The sequence below is a fragment of the Manihot esculenta genome, chromosome 11 (genome assembly GCF_001659605.2).
Source record: "Manihot esculenta cultivar AM560-2 chromosome 11, M.esculenta_v8, whole genome shotgun sequence".
Classification (NCBI taxonomy): Eukaryota; Viridiplantae; Streptophyta; class Magnoliopsida; order Malpighiales; family Euphorbiaceae; genus Manihot; species Manihot esculenta.
The window spans coordinates 24,608,382-24,627,396 of record NC_035171.2 but is presented as its reverse complement, the minus strand read 5'-3'; the positions used below and the strand labels follow the sequence as shown (position 1 = coordinate 24,627,396).

Sequence of the window (19,015 nt, the reverse complement as noted above, 5' to 3'; positions counted from 1 at the left end):
GCTTTTTACCCAATGAGGTTAATTAAAGCATAATAAATGTTACTGCTGTTTTTAAAGTGCGATAATAATTATCTTTTTAATTTAAAGAAAGCTTACCGCCTTTAAAAAGAGTGATAAGCCATTTTTTAATTTTTAAATATGATTTTTATATTTTCATACTTTAAAGGTACGATAACATAAATTTCGTACTTTACGTAGATTAAAATATAGTAGAAACTATGCAATTATCCTATCAGTAAGAGACGTGTATACCTTCTGCTGATGGGCATTACTTTCTAAGCACGATAGTAAATTGACATCGTGTCTGGCTAAATTTTTTTTTATTAAAGCAACAACTCTCATTTAAGAGGGTCATTGATTTTCAAACTCTCCACCTCTCCCTCTTCCACTACTCTATAAATTTGTTTTCTCTATTCATTATTCCACTTTTTATCTTCTCTCATTTCCGCTCCTCAAACAAACTTCTAACTCTCATTCTCTCACTTTAAAAATATATTCTCTCAAATTTTCCTTCTACCATCTTCAATCTTTAGCCAATATCTTAATTTTCTCCTTTAAAGTGAACTTGCTTATTAACTTATTTTGTTAAAATAATATTAACAGAATTGTGTTTTGCATTATTTAGTTTTTTCATCATATGAGGAAATCGAGTAAGTCATAAAAATATAATTTTAATTTTATTACATGATATAAATATTATGTTAATGGCTATAAAATAGTAAGTATGCATATTATGTACAAAATGTAAGTTATATATGAATTGATAAATTTATTTATAAAATAAAAAATATATGTTGAATTAGTTTTGGGAATAGAAATGTGTTAAGATTAATAAAATTAAAAAATATATGTCAAATAAATTTGTATGTAAAAAATATAAATACGTGCAATTATATAAATTATAAGAAAAAAATATAAATTTATTAATAAATATTATGATACGTAAATTTATATGTAATTATATCAAATAGTATACGAATAAATAATTATAAATGAGTATATTAAATTTTTTTAGTGATTATAAGAATAATATACTTAAAAATTTGTTAATATAATTAGAATGGTAACATTTTGTAAATAGTTGTGTTAATAGTTATTTTTATTAAATAATTTTGAATTAATATATTTAAATGAATTTAAAAAATTATATTATAAAAAGTATAGATATGTGAAAAATATAAGTATATTTATTAATAAATTTATGTGTGATTATATTAAATAGTATACTAATTCATAAATATTTATGAATTAGTATATTAAATTTTTTAGTAAATATAAAATAATATATTTAAATTTAGAGGTTGTGATAAAAAAAAATTCCACCCTTTTCTATTTTTACAATTGCATCCTATTTTTTATGGTTTACCAATTAAATTTTATATTTTTATATTTATTTTAATTACACTCTGCCATTAAATTTTTCGTTAAAAATTAACAGAAATGTCACGTCATCTGATATGTCATCGTCATGTTACTCTGCCATGTCAGTGAAATTTAGGGTACAATAGATTACAATTAAAAGGTTAGGGTTTAATCGATAAATTTTCAAAATTTAGAGTACAATTAAAAATTTTTTAAAGATTAGGATTTTTTTGTTATTTCTTCTAAAATTAAAGTTTATAATATTAAAAATATAATTTATATTATTATTATTATAAATTTTTTAATTTTACCAATGATTTAATATATTAATTTTATTTTAATTTAATTCTAAGCAACACTATTTATTATTGAAATTAAAAAAATGTATAATTAACGATATAATTAAAAGTAAAAAAATATTATTTTAAAAAATATATTAAAAAATAGTTTTAACTATTTTATTATTTTATATTCTCAAATATATTTTTGATTTGCATATCTTCTCTTATTTACAAATAGAATTGCATATATAAATAGACAATTTGTATTTTTTATTTACATATTTTCTCTTATTTACAAATGGAATCGCACATATAAATGGACAATTTGTTTGTAAATCTATTTGCAAATTATTAATCTTTTTGTAAATTCATATGCAAATCCATTAATGATACAAATTGTTAATCTATTTATGATTCAAATGGTTATAATTTGTTTTAAATCTCTTTGTGATTCAAATAATTAGGGTGTAATTGAACCGAACCGATATTTTTAAAGTTCAAACTTATTTATTAAAAGAATTTATAAACTCAAACTCGATTGTGAAATATTTAATCGAGTTTGAATTGAGTTCGACTCATAGTAAGCTTATATTTAAGCTCGATTATTAGATAGAGCTAAAAAATATTTAAAAATAAAATTAAATACAAAATTTCATTTTAAAATTAAAATTAAAACATTTAAATTTTCTCATGAATCATATACATGGGTTCATAACATAATAAAATTATGTATTAATGTTGAAGGGAGGAGGGACCTTTACTTTTTTTAGGATAGGAAAACTCCTTGTTCCTTATAATTTAATAAAATTATTATAAAGTCCATAGATTTTAATAAAATTCACTAAGAGGTACTTATATTCTTAGTTCTAATTAAAATGTCCCTCGTAATTTTAAAATAGAACTATTGGGTCATTCTGTTAAATATTCTATTAGTCTACCAATATAATCATCGATCAAAGAAGAGAGAGTATTAAGAAATTACAAAACTAGCCTCAGATTTATTTGCTAAAACTACATCCTTTCCCTTTTTTTCTCCCCATCCTTCTCCTCCATCTCCTTTTCATCCATCGCCTTCTCTTTTGGTTCCCACGCCTCCATTATTAGCATCTCCACCATGCATCTACCTCCTTGAATCTCTACACAATTTTCTCCCTTTTTATCTAGGAGTACTCTTTCACTTGTCACTCAACCGATAGCTCCTCTCCATCCTGGCTTACTCTCAACTGATCATTGCTAGCCTTCATCGAACATTGTAGCATCCTCTCCCTCGATAACTCCTCTCCATCACAGTTCATCATAAATCTCTCACCTTAAATCCTTATCAACATTGTAACTCTTATCATCACAATGAGAAGGAACAAAAATATGCGAGGGCCTAAATTCGAGCGGCAATTGTTTCTCAGTTTGGATTGCTACTAAATATGAGTAATTGCGTTTTACTTTCAAATTGTGTTGATGGATTGTATTTTACAAATTATAATTAGATTAAAATGAAATCTCTCCTTCTGTTAGATGAGATGTTCTTTATAGTGCCAATTATTGCTTGTTTGGGATATTTATTGATTTTAAGAATTTTCTATAGAGGAAAATAATGGGTCAAATACACACTTGCACACCTGTAATTTAATATTTTTGCCTATCAAACAGCTCAACTTTAATTGTAACCTAATAAACACTGAAATTTAAAAAAAATATTACTAAATACAATTTTGCTAAATCCATGGTTTTAAAGTTGTGTTTAAAAATATATTTTTTTAAATTCATGGTTAAATCTATGGTTTTACAATTTTATTTAAAAGTAATTTTTCAAATCTACAGTTTTAAGGTTGTGTTTAAAAAGTACATTTTTTAAATATTTAAGTGTTTAAAATAATTTTTTTAGCAGTTTAGTTCTTTAAAAGTAATATTTTTAAAGTTTAAGTATTATTAGGTCACGATTAAAGTTAAGGTGTCTGATAAGCATAAATACTAAAATTAAGGTGTCTGATAAGCATAAATACTAAAATATAAGTGTGCAAATATGTATTAGACTAAATGATGAGATTGAATTAAGTTGAAATTGGTATAAAAGTGCAAGGGTTGGAGAGAGTGTAACATTGCAAATTAAAGGATAGATGAAGGCTATTTCAGACATTTCATACAAAATTAACAGAAACAATTAACCGTCTCTAACAAAAGGATCCAATAGTTATATTTTGAAATTATGAGACATTTAAATTAGAGTTAAGAATTATAAGGACCTAGTAGTAAATTTCATTAAAACTCAGAGACCCATAGTAATTTTTTCTATAATTTATCGATGTGGGATTAAAACTAAATAGATACAAACGGATTTGCAAACGGACATGAAATCGATTTGTAAAATTAAATGGACATAAATGGTGTGTAATCCGTTTGGAAAATTAAGTGAATACAAATGGATTCACAAACGGATGTATAATCTATTTGTAAAATTAAATGGATATAAACGAATTTACAAATGGATGTGTAATCCATTTGTAAAATTAAATATATATAAATGGATCCATAAACAGACATATAATTAACTTATATAAGTATATAAAAATAACTTCTCAAATGGATATGTAGTCCATTTGTAAAATTAAATTGACACAAATGGATTCAGAAACAAACGTGTAATTTAATTGTAAAATTAGATGAACGCAAATAGATTCACAAACGGACATGTAATTCATTTGAAAAATTAAATAGATACAAAAATCTTCTCAAACGGTTGTGTAATTTGTTTATGAAATTAAATAGATATAAAATAATTTGTAAATGAATATGTAATCTATTTGTAAAATTAATTAAATAGGAATAGATTCACAAACTGGCGTGTAATATGTTTGTAAAATTAAATAGATATAAATGACTTCTCAAACGATGTGTAATCCATTTATAAAATTAAATAAATATAAACAGACTTGCAGATAAACGTGTAATCCATTTATAAAATTTAATAGATATAAACGGATTCGCAAATGAACATGTAACCTATTTGTAAAATCAAATGTTTTCTCAAACAGACTCGTAAACAAACATGTAATTTATTTGTAAAAATTAAATAGATATAAACAGATTCACAAACAGACTTATAATCTGTTTATAAAATTAAATCTATATAAATGACTTATCAGATAGATATGTAATCCATTTGTAAAATTAAATTGACATAAAGAGATTTGCTGACAAATGTACAAAATTAAACAGATACAAAGAATTCACAAACGGACATATAACCTATTTATAAAATTAAATGATTACTCAAATAGATATATAATATATTTTTATAGATTTACAAATGAATATATAATTCCTTGTAAAATTAAATAAACATAAATAAATTTATAAGACTTATAATCTGTTTATAAAATTAAATCGATAGAAATGACTTATAAGATGGATATGTAATCCATTTGTAAAATTAAATTGACAGAAAGGGACTTGCTGACAAATGTACAAAATTAAACAGATACAAAGAATTCACAAACGGACATATAACCTATTTGTAAAATTAAATGATTACTCAAATAGACATATAATATATTTTTATAGATTTACAAATAAATATATAATTTCTTGTAAAATTAAATAAATATAAATAAATTTATAAATGGCCGTATAATACATTTGAAAATTTAAATGGATAGAAGTGGACATGTAAATGTTTATAAAATTAAACGGACACAGATGAATTCACAAATGGATGTATAATCTATTTATAAAATTAAATAGATATAAACATATTCGTAAACTGATATTAATCCGTTTGTGAAATTAAATATATACAAATGAATTTGCAAATAGACGTGAAATATTTGACTTGTAGTGATATGGTTATTAGCATTTGAGATTTTATCTTGAGATCAAAGAGAGGATATATAAAGTATTTGACTTGTATTGAAAAATGTATTGATTATTGAAAGAAATTTGAATATTACAATCGGAGTTCATTGAAATGTAATTTTACTATTTATAGATATAATTAGATCAGTATTATAAAAGAGAATCAGATAAATTTTCGATAAAAAGATATCTTGAATTATATGATGGTAGGTTTGGCTTGACTAATTAAGGAATGACTATTACAAATTACCCAAAATGGAGTAGAACGTTAATGAGTCTGCCTTTCATTTATTTGAGCGTGTTTTAAAAGATTAAGAAAAAGAAATTATGAAATATCTCATAATTACAAGAGCTATAAGTGGAATAATAAATATAAAATTTTTGAATTTAGCATTTCAGTTTTTACAATTGAAGATTAGGGAAAAAAATCATTTAAAATTTAATGAGGTAATATTAACTTCTATTTAATACAAAGAGATAAAAATGTTAAGTTTTATTTATATTACACTATCCAATCTTTTTAATTATTTTTAATAAAAATATCTTATACTAACCTAACAGTATTTTTATAATTATACTCTCAGTTCATATTTTTATTAAAAATTAACATAAAAAATTAATTTAATATAAAAAAATTTCTAAATTAACAAATAAAAATTCTAAATAGAGTTGCTCCACTTGTTTCAGTTTTATTATTTTTTCTCAGTTGGATGCGGGAGGTTTAATTATGAGATAAAAATTATTTTTTTATATTTATTTTTATATTTAAATATTACTCGAAATAGAATTTTTTTTTAATTTATAAGTTTGTATGTTAAAAAAATTAGAGAAAATATAGACAAAAAAATATAATTATAAAAATATAGTTATATAGGATATTTTTGTTGAAAAAAAAAGAATTATAAAATAAAAGGGTAAATTTTGAAATTTTTATGAATATTATAGCTATTTTTTATATAATTAAATAGGAAATTTAAATATCAATAGAAAATAAATTAAACACAAATACACATGTACAGTTAAAAAAGGAAAAAGAGAAGCGGTTAAAATAAATGCAAAGTCAAGTGTGAGCATCTAATACTATTGAAATTATGAGAGGCTTTATTACAGCAGCCAACTTACAACAGAATAAAAACACCCAAATGTCCTCTTCTTTGATGTTTCTCTTCCTCTGAGCTGCTCATATGCTTCTTTTTATTCTCCTTCATCTTCTTCTTCCTTCAACCTCTGGATTATAGCTTTCGCTCTCGATAGGAATCTCTCTCTCTACTCATGGGTTGCTGTGAATCTTCTTTTCTATCTGAAACCCACCCAGAAAAAGACCACACCAAACCATCCTACCCTCCTCAAAGCCACCCATCGCCTTCTGCTCATCTTGACCCTTCTACTGGTGTACCATCTTTCTCTGAATTCTCCTTCTCTGACCTCAAAGCAGCCACCAACAACTTCAGCTCTGATAACATCGTTTCCGAGAGCGGTGAGAAGGCCCCTAATCTTGTCTACAAGGGCCGCCTTCAGAACCGCCGATGGATCGCTGTTAAGAAGTTTACTAAAATGGCTTGGCCCGATCCTAAGCAGTTTGCGGTATCTCCTGTTCTTTTTGTTTAACTTGTAATTTGTTAGAGTATATGGTGGTTTCGATTGTTTTATGAGGTGGGTCTGACTTTTTGTTTTCCTGGGTTGTAGGAGGAGGCATGGGGTGTGGGGAAGCTGAGGCATAAAAGGCTGGCCAATTTGATAGGGTACTGCTGTGATGGAGATGAGAGGCTGCTTGTTGCTGAGTATATGCCCAATGATACTTTAGCTAAGCATTTATTTCACTGTACGTGTGATTTTTCTTTTTCTGTTTTATTTGATTCGACTAGTTGAGTTCAATTATTGGTTTTGTTGTCCTTTCCTCTATTGTTGAAGCATGAATTGTCATTTGGTTGATAATTTTTTAATTTCTATGGCCTCTTTAAATTCCCAATTTGTTGCAGACCTAATTGTTCTTCCAGACTTAATGGACGTATATTCAAAATGCCTGGTAGCTCCTAGCTTCTTAAATTTATATAATCTCTGACTTGGCCCTTTTTTGGCCCTCTTACCATAGTTTTGTAAAATACCTGATGAAGTAAGTGTTGAGTTAAAGTTGCTCATATTAGGAGAATTACTGGACACTTAAAAGACCAAAAACGAAGGTGACATTGTGCTTGGAGGCGTAGGATACAGTATTTTGGGTCAGGGCTTTATTAATGGGCAGGGGCATTATTTTATTTTGAGTACTAAGGATGTCAGCTATATGGATAATCCAAACATGATGTATTGCTAAGCTTTATTTTATTTTATTTTATTTTGTATATTAAAATGACTACAGTGGCTCCGTGGATGTGGGCACATTGCTGAACCACATAAATATGTGTTTTCTTTGTTTTGATTGTTCTTTTCTGCTTATTCTGTGTGCGCGTGCATGTGTGATATATTATTCAGCAGAAAGAATGAAATAAAACGTGCATTTGTGTTTTCAAGTAAATGTTAAATTGATCAATGCTATTGTGTTAATAATATATTTTATCTGTGTTTCTTTACAGTTCAGTTTGATTCTTGAGTTCTAATATTGAATTTGTGTTGGCAGTAATGTTAATGCCCTTTTGAATATAGATTTCTTGACATAGGCATGTGGAATTCTGCATTACTTGTTGCCAATCCTAAATTATTATTTGCATATTTTGATGTTTATAATTCTCCCTGTCTGGGCCACTGTCTTTTTATTTTGCATATGAGTAGCATTTTCCATTTTTCGTAATATGGTATTAAGGATTTAATCTGTAACAAGTCAGAAAGAAAGGGAAGGAGAGGAATAGAAGAAAGTAGTAGAGAAAGAAAAGGGAAAATTGTAGAGTAGACAGAATTAGAGATAGAGAGAGAGAGAGAGAGAGAGAGAGAGAGAGAGAGAGAGAGCAGCATTGATAAGTTGCATTAGACTTAGAGCTGGAAACTTTATTTATATAGATTCAAGCTCTCCCTCTCAGCAGTTACAACTGTCATAGCTCGTGTAACTACTTCTAACTCATGTTCGCTCCTTCACTGAACTGCATAACAACCCTCCTCATTCCCCTTATTAGTTATTCCTAAAAGGATGTCGTCGCAATGGTAGGATCATTCCATTATTCTCCTTCTTGTGGACTATTTTCATTGACATAGGTTTGGTATACCTAGTAAATTTCTATGTTAGATTAACAAAACCTGAGGGCTTTATAATATGTTCAAAATAGGAGGCAGTATACAAATAACCTAACACAACTCCAGAATCAAAATGCACCTAACTAGTGACAAAGGAAATGTATAATCGCAAAGGAAGCCTTATCTTTTTCATATCTTTCTGTTTTTAGAAGTCATTAATTTAAGCTTGAAATTCTGTTGTTGGCATTGCCTTGTTGGGATGCAATTAAAAGAATCTTTCTCTGTCGTTATGTTGTTCAAGTGAGTCTGGGCATTCCTATCCAACCAACCATGCTTTTGCTTGCTGTGCATTGGGATTTGAGAATCAAAAGTTCTCACCCTTTACGTTTCCTACACACATTTATGTAGCTAAATGGTCACCATGTTAAGTTTTCTTTATAACACTGACATATCATACATTTGGCCTCTGGATTCCTCCACTCTTCTCAGGAAACGTTTTAACTTTTTCTGAAATGATCCACTTAGCTGGTTATATGCAATTAGTTTTCGTTTGCATGGCTTTTATGAATGAAATCAAATTTGATACCAACATCGCTCAAGTGTCTTCAAAATTGGAATCCCATTCTATTAGGAAACTATTTCTACAATGTTACAACACTCCATATATTAGGGTTATTGTATCCTGAAACTTCAGTGTGCAATTAATATTCTATTAGCTGGATGCTCACTCCCTATTCACAAGTGAACCTTTTGTCATCTGCTCATTGCAAACAATATGCTGCAAATACTCCCTTGTATTGTTTCTCAAACCCCAAATTTTGTGTTGAGCCCAATCTCTATTGACTAGAATAGAGATAATGCAAAAGCTTCTACAACTAAGAAGGTATAGCACTATTGCTGTATCCAGGCTACCTGGAATGGATGTCATTCTAACAAAGAATATTGCAATTTGATCATTTCCTTCTAAAATGTTGTCCTTGTGATTCTTATATGTGATAAGTTGAACTTTCTTATTCTATATCATGCTCTCTCAAAGTGCAGTTATACGTCTAAATTCGAAGTCTCTATTCATTCTTCACAGGGGAAAATCAAACTATTGAATGGGCAATGCGTTTAAGAGTAGCTTTCTGCATTGCTGGAGCCTTAGATTATTGCAGTTCTCAGGGCCGTCCATTGTACCATGATTTAAATGCATACAGGGTTCTCTTTGATGAGGTATTTCCTTTTACATAACTTGACATGCATATTTGTTACCATGGTGATTCTTCTGATTATTTCACAAGTGTTAATCGTCTGACTGGGCTGATTATGAATTTTAACTAATGGATCCTGTAGGATGGAGATCCACGCCTTTCATGTTTTGGCTTGATGAAAAATAGTCGAGATGGAAAAAGTTATAGCACAAATCTTGCTTACACTCCTCCTGAGTACCTAAGAAACGGTAAACAACTGTTTCTTTTATGTGTTCTTAATTATGCTCTGTTTTTAACTTCTGACTATGTTCACAAACATTCATTTGCTTGAACAATTGTATTAAACTGGTTCTTACTATTCTGACTTGGACATCTCTATTTTATCTGAGCTGCAATTATTGTGACAATGTTTCTTTTGAATTTTCACTTTTCTTTTGGTGCTTAAATAAGTTGGATTTTAAAAAAATGTCTATATTCGTTTCAAAATCACTATTGTTGTTGGATTCCATGCCTTTTTTAAAAAAATTGTCTTTTACTTTAGAATCCTACCACATCTTTTTTTTTTCTGTGCTGGAGATTTTATATTTTTCAATTCTTTTCCATAAGCTAATCATCCTTTTCTCCAAAAAAGGAGAAGAAAAAAGAAAGATGATGGACTGAGTACAAGTAGAAGTGGAAGGGAATAATAACTTAATATTGGAATTTTCTGCTGTGCCATCTTGATTACTTTAGCAGCTGATGTCTCTGCAGCATACACACAAATAATTATGTAAAAGTTAATAGTTGATATTAGGGCTGTAAACAATCAGTATGCTTAGCAAGCAGCTTATAAATAGGTCTTAAAAAAGAAGCTGGTTGATGTTCGTTTTCTGAGATAAATAAAGAAAGTTGAACAAAAATTTCGGCCTGTTTAGTAAATGAACTAAACACAATTGTAAGTGACGTGCACTTAATTGTGTTTGTGTATGTGCTCTGTTTTTTTGAGCTTGTTTTTGCTTATTTATTTAGCCTTTTAAAATTTGAAGAGAGTTTGGTCATTAATCAATGTTACATTACTTATCATAATATCAGAGTATATTGAGGGATCATTGTAGTGATAGGTCATAGCTAAAATGAAGTTACCAGTAAAAGATATTAGCTATAAATTAAAGGACCCTGACAAACAAAAATAAAGAGAAAAATAAAAAAGAAGAGAAATTAATATGGACTTAGTTCCACATCATTTAGATGGAACTTATGCGGTGCTGTCTTCCTCATATAAGGAGGAAATAGCTTTCCTCTTAAAGCATGGAACAAGGCTTCCATGGCTGTCTCTTGAAACTCATTTTAAGTGAAGGGATATTTACACTAAGCATTTCAAACTTTGGGGATTATTACCAATTGAATCTCATACTTTAAATATTCTAGTATCAAACCTAGCATTTTGTTTGGTCTTAACTATGCACTTCCGTTGATTTTTTTTTTTCGAAATTAGTCTCTACCCAAATTTTGTTTGACAAAATGGGTTTAAGTTTTAAATATCCATAGAATAAACTATAATCTGACATGTATCTAAATTTAGATGAGTCACTCATGTTAGAGGGAAGTTTTATATTCAATGTTGAATATTTTTAGTTGTAACTCAGATTTTTTTTCCTGTAAGCATTGATGATTGAACACATTCAGCTTTTGTACATAGTATGTGTGTATGTGTATATATATATCATATGGTTTCACAAACAAATGAATCAGAAGTGTAGAAAATAAAATTCAATGAAGGTATTAATTTCAATAGCTTATAGAGTCATGATTGACATTGTAGAGTTTAAAGCATGAGGTTTGATTTAGTTGGCTGGACATATTTATTCCATAAGCCAAAAAACGTGTATGTGAAAATTGGTTCAAGTATCTTTTGTGTCTCGATGTCTGTTTAGGTATGGACTGGTAATTGCTCTGGTCTCATATTGGCCGAAGCTCATTCAAGTCTGAGCCAAGTTGGAGTGTATGACTGAGTGAAGCCTGAATTAAGGAAAAGTGGACCTGGTTCATTTAGATCCTTGCTTGATATCTTGGTGTTTCAATGAATTAAATCTTGGTATTTGTATAACGTTTTAATGAATGATGTTGTTGTACAACTTGTCTGCATGATTGGATCATGTAAAAAGACAATGAAGCCATTTAAATTTTAATTAGCAGGAGAACTCTTTTCTGCTCAATGGTTGACAAGTTAACTTTATTTAAACCACTTTAGAAAACTTAGAATTTGCCACATCCTTTTACTATGTTGTGTATGTGTGTATTTTTTTCATTTATTTAGGTTCACTAATCTGAAGTGGGTATTTCATTATTTTTTTTAAAATAAAATGAAAAAACAATTCAAAATGCATGACTAGCTCTTTGGCTGGATTATTGTTGTGGAAAGATAATTATTTATTTCTTGGATTTATGTTATCATTACCTTGTTTTTATTTGACTTGATACTTCTTGTTGTTGCTATAATTTGTTTGTTAGGAAGGGTCACCCCTGAAAGCGTAATTTACAGTTTTGGAACCGTCCTTCTGGATTTGCTAAGTGGAAAGCATATCCCTCCAAGTCATGTAAGTGGCATATATTATGGTAATGTCATGCAAGTTATAGAAATAAGTCATGACCTTAACCAAAATTTGTCATTCAGAAAGAGGTTGATAATTATAATTGCTTTATTGTTTTTTTTTTTTTTTAAATTTTTAAATAAACCAGGAGCATCATTACAGATGAGGCAAGTTGCTTATAGTTTTGGCATCTTAGGCTTAACTCATTCATGATTGTTCTAAAATAAGACTTAAAGTTGGCCTTTTTTTTATTTATTTAATTTAATAAGTCAAGCTAGAGTAAATTTAGGGTGTTTCAATTGGTATTGTTATAAATTAGTCCAAACATGCCAATGACATTTGTTCAAACTCACCTATTTATTAAATGAGGGTCAAAACCAGGCTTTATATTGCTTATTAATATAAATAACATTCTCAAACAAGCTTTTTCTAAGATAAGCCTTAGCTTCAAACTGCCATAAACAACTTAGTTTGTTTGCACTGTTAGTAAAAATAAAAATTCATTAATGCGCGTACTGCTTAGAGTATTACCTGAAGTTGAGAGTTGATTTGTTAACTTTATATAGTGAAAAAATTTAGAATATTTCTTAACCTACTTAGCGTACCAGATACTGCCAATATCGAACATGGATCTTGCCAAACTTTAACATACAGCTTGCCATGCACATGGGCTCATCGCATCTTTAATGACCACATTTATTCAGTAACACATTAAAGAAAATATTTTAGTAAAACAACTCATAACTAAATTTTCATATATTCTATCTGGACCATCTTAAAGCTAAGCATTTTTACTTGTAGTTTCAACTTTCAATTGATCAAATTTGTTTGGACTGTAAGCATCTTGAATTTGATCGTAGCAACATTTTTCATTTTACGTAACCAGCAAAATTACTAAGTTAGATGGGTTAATTGGTTCTTGTTTTTGCATCTATGTTGATATCTTTCACAATATTTATGAGAGGCGTCAAATGTAAATAATAAATGGCTGGAAGTTACTTTATCATCACTGATAATGGGTAATATTTGCATCATCATGATAGAATTCAATTCAATTCTACTAAAAGAATTCAATTCTAATGATTTTGTTATAAAATTCATGTGTTTGGAATAAATTTTAAAATGACATTATTCTGTTGTTTGGAATAATTGAGAAAGTGAAATGAAACACGCTTATATTTTGTCAGGGTTTAATCCTAACTTTCAGTATTCAACAAGAAGGAAGAAGAAGAATAGAATATGGAAAAACAAGAATTGAGATAGAAAACTAGAGAGTAGAGAAAGGAAACAAAGAAAAGAAACTGAAGATTTCATTAGATTTTCCAGAAATACCCTCTGTATAGATCTCACATCATTTATATTCACAATTTCCTCCCAATTCTGTAACTGTCTAACAGCTTGCCCATTAGCTACTAACATCTTTCCTCCAAAAGTAACTATCTACCTACTACTAAAATTCTCATTCTTCAACACTTCCAAGACTCTTCTAGACTTTACATTTCTGTACTTTCTCCTACTATATGTAACATTCGTATTTGCCCTTATTTATTTTATGTATAATTTGACTAAAGACGTTTTATGTTTTTTTTTTGGGAGTTCTTTGAATAAACTGATTTCCTTCAAACTCACACCATTTTGGGCATTAATTCATTTATTTGGAAGGATTTTTTTTGAACTAAAAGAATTGCATTAAAGCAAACAAACTTTCTGAACATGAGAACTGGTCAAATAGAATTCAGTTGAATAGCATTGTTTCATTTTTAGACCCCAAACAAAACTAGGTGATCTTGGTCTACAAGTTCTTGATGACTTCTCGTGTATACAGGCTCTTGATATGATAAGAGGAAAAAACATAATTCTGTTAATGGATTCACATTTGGAAGGAAACTTCTCCACGGACGAAGCAACTGTGGTTGTTGATCTTGCCTCTCGATGTTTGCAATATGAGCCCAGAGAGCGGCCTAGTACGAAGGATCTTGCTGGAACATTGGCTCCCCTGCAAATGAAACCTGATGTAAGGGAATTATAGCTTTCTCAAGCATTTGGTTTTCTAGTAATTATCAATCAAAGCCATTTTGCTTTATAATAAGCTAGTAAGCATTTTTTGCCTCTTGCTTGATGCTACAAGGAATGCTGATATTTTTTTATTTATTTTTATTTTTATAATTGAATTGAAGATTGTATTAGAAAATATGAAAGGAACACAGGACAAACCTGCACGTAGCAGTGATGCGATATAAAAGTATCATCATACAACATCTAATACTTTGCAAAAATAATTTAAAATTTACAAAATTCTTATGGATTTACATAAAATGATATTTATTTATTTTTTCTAAAGTATTAGCTTTACTTAACGAAATAATATTTTAAAAATACATACATACATATATTTTTTTTAATAAATTAATATAATAAAAAGATTATGTCTAATTGATGAAAATAAATCAAATTATATAATTTTAATATATATAGCGTCTCTAATTTTTATCATATGATAATTTTTTTTTTTGTAAATAATTACTTTATAAAAAATGTAAAGCTTACATAACTTTATGAGATAAATTACTTAAATTTTGTAAAGTTTAATTTTTAAAATAAATTTACAATATATGTATATTTTTGAAATATCATCTTTTTTCTGTTAATCTAATGTAGTTTTGTAAACGTTCTGCAGAAAATTTGAGATAAAACATAAAAATCGTTAAGTTTAAATTTCTTTTGTGAAACAAGGTATTCTACTTTAATTCAAGACAAAGTAAGCAGAGGCTCCTCCATTTTATATATGTAAAGTTGCTCATATGGGTTGAGACTTTTTTTTTTTTTTCCACTGTGTTGCATAGAGGGTGAAGTTTGTACCTGTGTGATTCAAGTCCTGAGACCTTACCCTTTTGTTGTACACTGTTGCATAAGGGTATACACTATATAGATTTTCTGTTTGTGGTTTGATGAAGATCAATTGAGTATCGCTTTGTGTAAAGATGCTAATTACCAAAATTTTGTGTTTATAGGTTCCTTCGTATGTTATGCTTGGAATTTCAAAACATGAGGAAACCCCACCAACTCCTCAGCGCCCTCTCTCACCAATGGGTGAGGCCTGTTCTCGGATGGACCTCACAGCAATTCATCAAATCTTGGTTATGACACACTACAAAGATGATGAAGGAACAAATGAGGTAATTTGACATGGATAAGTTCATCTTGTTGGAAGCATTCAGGATTTAATACCATTTATTTTGGGAAGGAATATCACATCAGATGAATAATGAATTATAAGTAGAGGAAGTGTATATATATATATATATATATTAAAAAAAAAATACTCAAATAATATTATAGAAATACTTGAATCACTCTACTTCACATGACACAACATAGGTACATATAGCACTCACCATCATGCATGAACGCTCTTAATTACATGTCACACATATAGGAAAGCACCACAATCTTGTCTTCACTTATTTGATAGTTGATTGTTCATATTTCAAAGAAGTGAATTAGATTAACTTGCTAACATCCTTCCATAAAATTCATTGGCTTTAATGTTGCTTATTTACTGATGAGGATTAACAAAAACAAATTTTATTGTATCATGAAGGTGTGCTATTTCATCATAATGACCTTACCTTATTCAGCTTGTTCTTCCAATTTTACTTTAGAGTTTAGATTCATTAAGGTTGGAATCCATGGCTTTTTCAAAGCTGTTTCTTCAGTTTTCATAAGTGACTTTAAGTTCTTCCATCTCCTATTTTGCTTCATTCAATTCTCATTCTTTCACATCATTTGATCATTATGGGATAAGCACTTCTCAAATGTCTAATCACACGTACACTTGTTTTCTGCATCCTTCTTCATATAAGCATGTATGATGTATCACTATCGAGTATGCCTTCCAAACATGTCATTGAACTTGGTTTTAGCCACCAAACAGGGGAATGATGTGGTCCCAATTTTCACATGAATAAATTGTTGGTGGCAAATTTAGCTTTCCGAACAGTTCCTTGAGTACCATTTTGTTGGAACAACCACCCTAATTGATAGTTCACTCTCCATTCTCAACCCCTTGCTTGTTTGTAAATGTTTCTCTCTTTGTTTGGAATCAAGAATTTCGCAACAATTCAATTCAATTCAATTATTTCTTTTTTCTGTTAATTATTTTGGTTGGAATGAGAGAATTAAATTCCTTTTTAACTTGAACAAATTTCATTTTAGAAAAAACTGAAATTATGCATGATTTTATAAGAATTTGAATTCTTTTATTATAAAATGAATAATTCGAAACTAAGGGTTAGTATTTTCACTTGGAAGTCTTATTCACTAGCTCATTGACTTTTGGAAGGCCTTATCACTTCAATTGTGTTTTGCAAGACTTTTATTTTCTTCTCTTTCTTGATGGATTGTCTTCGTTTCACGAACCTTGAGATTCCAAATAAAAATAACCTTCTCTAAGAGTTTCTTGCCACAAACTTGGACAAACACTTGCAGTTAATTTTTTTTTTTCTCTTTCACTTTCACCAATAACCAAGGGTTATTCTGATTTCAGCTCTTATGTCAAGCTCCGATGCTACTATGTTGGAAGCCTTTTAAGATTTGAAATAATTTAGTTGGGAGAGGGATATTACATAGGGTGAAAAAGGAATTACAAGTAAAGAAAGATGTATAAAAATACTTGATAGTTTTATACATGCTTAGATCATTCCACTCTACATGGAATGATATTTTAGATAGGAAAATATAGCATTCTGCATTTCACTGTATTTGCATCAACTTTATTAATTAAATGCCCTGCACAAATTCCTAAGCACCACACACTTAACCTTGTATTACAGATTTATCTAAATTCGTTTATTCCATTCTTGACTTTTCATATTCCTAGATACATGAATTAAGTTTACATTCCACACATTTGGCATACTTCTGTTATTGAATGTCATGTTGAGAAATTAACTTGATATGGTTTGGTCCAGTTATCTTTCCAAGAGTGGACACAGCAAATGAGAGATATGCTGGAGTCGAGGAAGCGAGGAGACTTCGCATTTCGTGATAAAGATTTTAAAACTGCAATTGACTGTTACTCCCAGGTATGCCTATGAAGTTCACTCAAGGATTCATCCTCATGATAGAAAATTGGGTGAAGTTCTTTGCTCCCTGAGCATTGATGCATTTTGTTAAAAATCCTATCCCTTTCCTTAACCTGCATTCCTTTTTCTATCTGAAAACTCTATGATGTTTCCCTAACAATTTTCAATTTTGTGCAAGCTGTAAAATACGCCGGTTTTTATATTATTTCATTTCTAAATATTTGTATTTTTAGTCTCACAGTTCTGTCTCATAAGCATCCTCTTTACATTCTTGTGTGCATGTACAAGACATAAATATAAGATTCCGGCAAAGGAACAAAATTGGAACAACTTGGAATTGTGAAAGTGATCTTGTTTGTTTATTGCATTTTGCAGTTCATAGATGTAGGAACCATGGTTTCCCCAACTGTTTTTGCACGGCGTAGTCTTTGTTATCTGTTATGCGATCAACCAGATGCTGCGCTTCGAGATGCAATGCAAGCTCAGTGTGTATATCCAGACTGGCCTACAGCCTTCTACATGCAGTCAGTTGCCCTTGCCAAACTTGATATGCATAACGATGCGGCCGACATGTTAAATGAAGCTACTGCACTAGAAGAAAAGAAGCAAAAAGGTGGGAAAGGAACATGAAAAATCAACTGTATGATCAATAGAAGATCTCTCCACACACACTGCAGTGTCAATGATACCACGCGACTTCGTGTAAAATTTGAGCTGTGAATTTATTTGTTTTTTCAATTTAAAAAAATGTAATATAGAGAGATGCTTGTTGCATCAATGCATGTATAACTTCCCTGTCTGTTGGGGAATTAATTGAGCTAGCTCTGGTCTGTAGTTTGGGATGATTGGATTGTTCTTGAATGCACATTTCATGCTGATTTTCTTCCATTTTTCCCCAGTTGGAGGCCTCATGCGCCTAAGGCAACTTATAATTCTTTACTTACATCTCATATAATGTGAACTGAGATCCTGTACTAATTAGGATTAAAATTGTACCTTATTCAATATTTGAACTTATAAAAATTATAATAAATAAATACAAATCAATTATATTATTAATAATTTATTCAAAAAGTAAAATTTTATAACACATTTTTTTAATTGTGTACTTTGAATTTTTATGCATTGATAACGATAGACAAGTATTATTTAAAAATTAGACTTCAATTAATAAAATCTCTAAGTACAATAGTAATAAATTGAACTATTTTTTAACTTTTTTCTAATAGATCATTAATGGTATAGTTAATTTGTGTTTAATAGTTACAATTTTTGTAAGTTACAATTTTAATTCAAGTGTTTAAGAGGCTAATATAAAAAAATATTTGAGTAAGTATTTATTTGGCCAATTAAAATTTGTAAAATGATGGACGAGTTTGTAGAGAAATAACATTGTATTTCACTGTTGTATTTTTACTGATTAACTGTTCTTTTACACTTGGATGCACACTAGTCATTTTAAAAGGATTAATTGTGATATTTGCCTATTGACATATGTGCTCCAGAATACTATA

At 29.0% G+C, this 19,015-nt stretch overlaps 1 protein-coding gene across 1 annotated transcript; it reads left to right on the top strand.

The window, feature by feature from the left end:
* The first annotated feature begins 6,612 nt into the window (after positions 1 to 6,612).
* Positions 6,613 to 18,389, top strand: LOC110626542 (serine/threonine-protein kinase BSK1). Its single transcript, XM_021772506.2, has 9 exons — positions 6,613 to 7,076; positions 7,179 to 7,314; positions 9,736 to 9,869; positions 9,990 to 10,095; positions 12,338 to 12,423; positions 14,243 to 14,431; positions 15,429 to 15,593; positions 17,388 to 17,501; positions 17,877 to 18,389. Exons 1-9 carry the CDS (start codon positions 6,765 to 6,767, stop codon positions 18,129 to 18,131), a joined length of 1,497 nt encoding a protein of 498 aa, XP_021628198.1. The 5' UTR covers positions 6,613 to 6,764; the 3' UTR covers positions 18,132 to 18,389.
* The last annotated feature ends 626 nt before the right edge of the window (positions 18,390 to 19,015 follow it).

What these genes read in the sequence shown, in the direction of transcription:
- LOC110626542 (XM_021772506.2), top strand. Translation starts at nt 6,765, where the DNA reads ATGGGTTGCTGTGAATCTTCTTTTCTATCTGAAACCCACCCAGAAAAA. An exon ending in TCCTGAGTACCTAAGAAACG is followed by an intron (nt 10,096 to 12,337) that starts GTAAACAACTGT and finishes TTTGTTTGTTAG; the next exon opens with GAAGGGTCACCCCTGAAAGC. An exon ending in ATGATGAAGGAACAAATGAG is followed by an intron (nt 15,594 to 17,387) that starts GTAATTTGACAT and finishes GGTTTGGTCCAG; the next exon opens with TTATCTTTCCAAGAGTGGAC.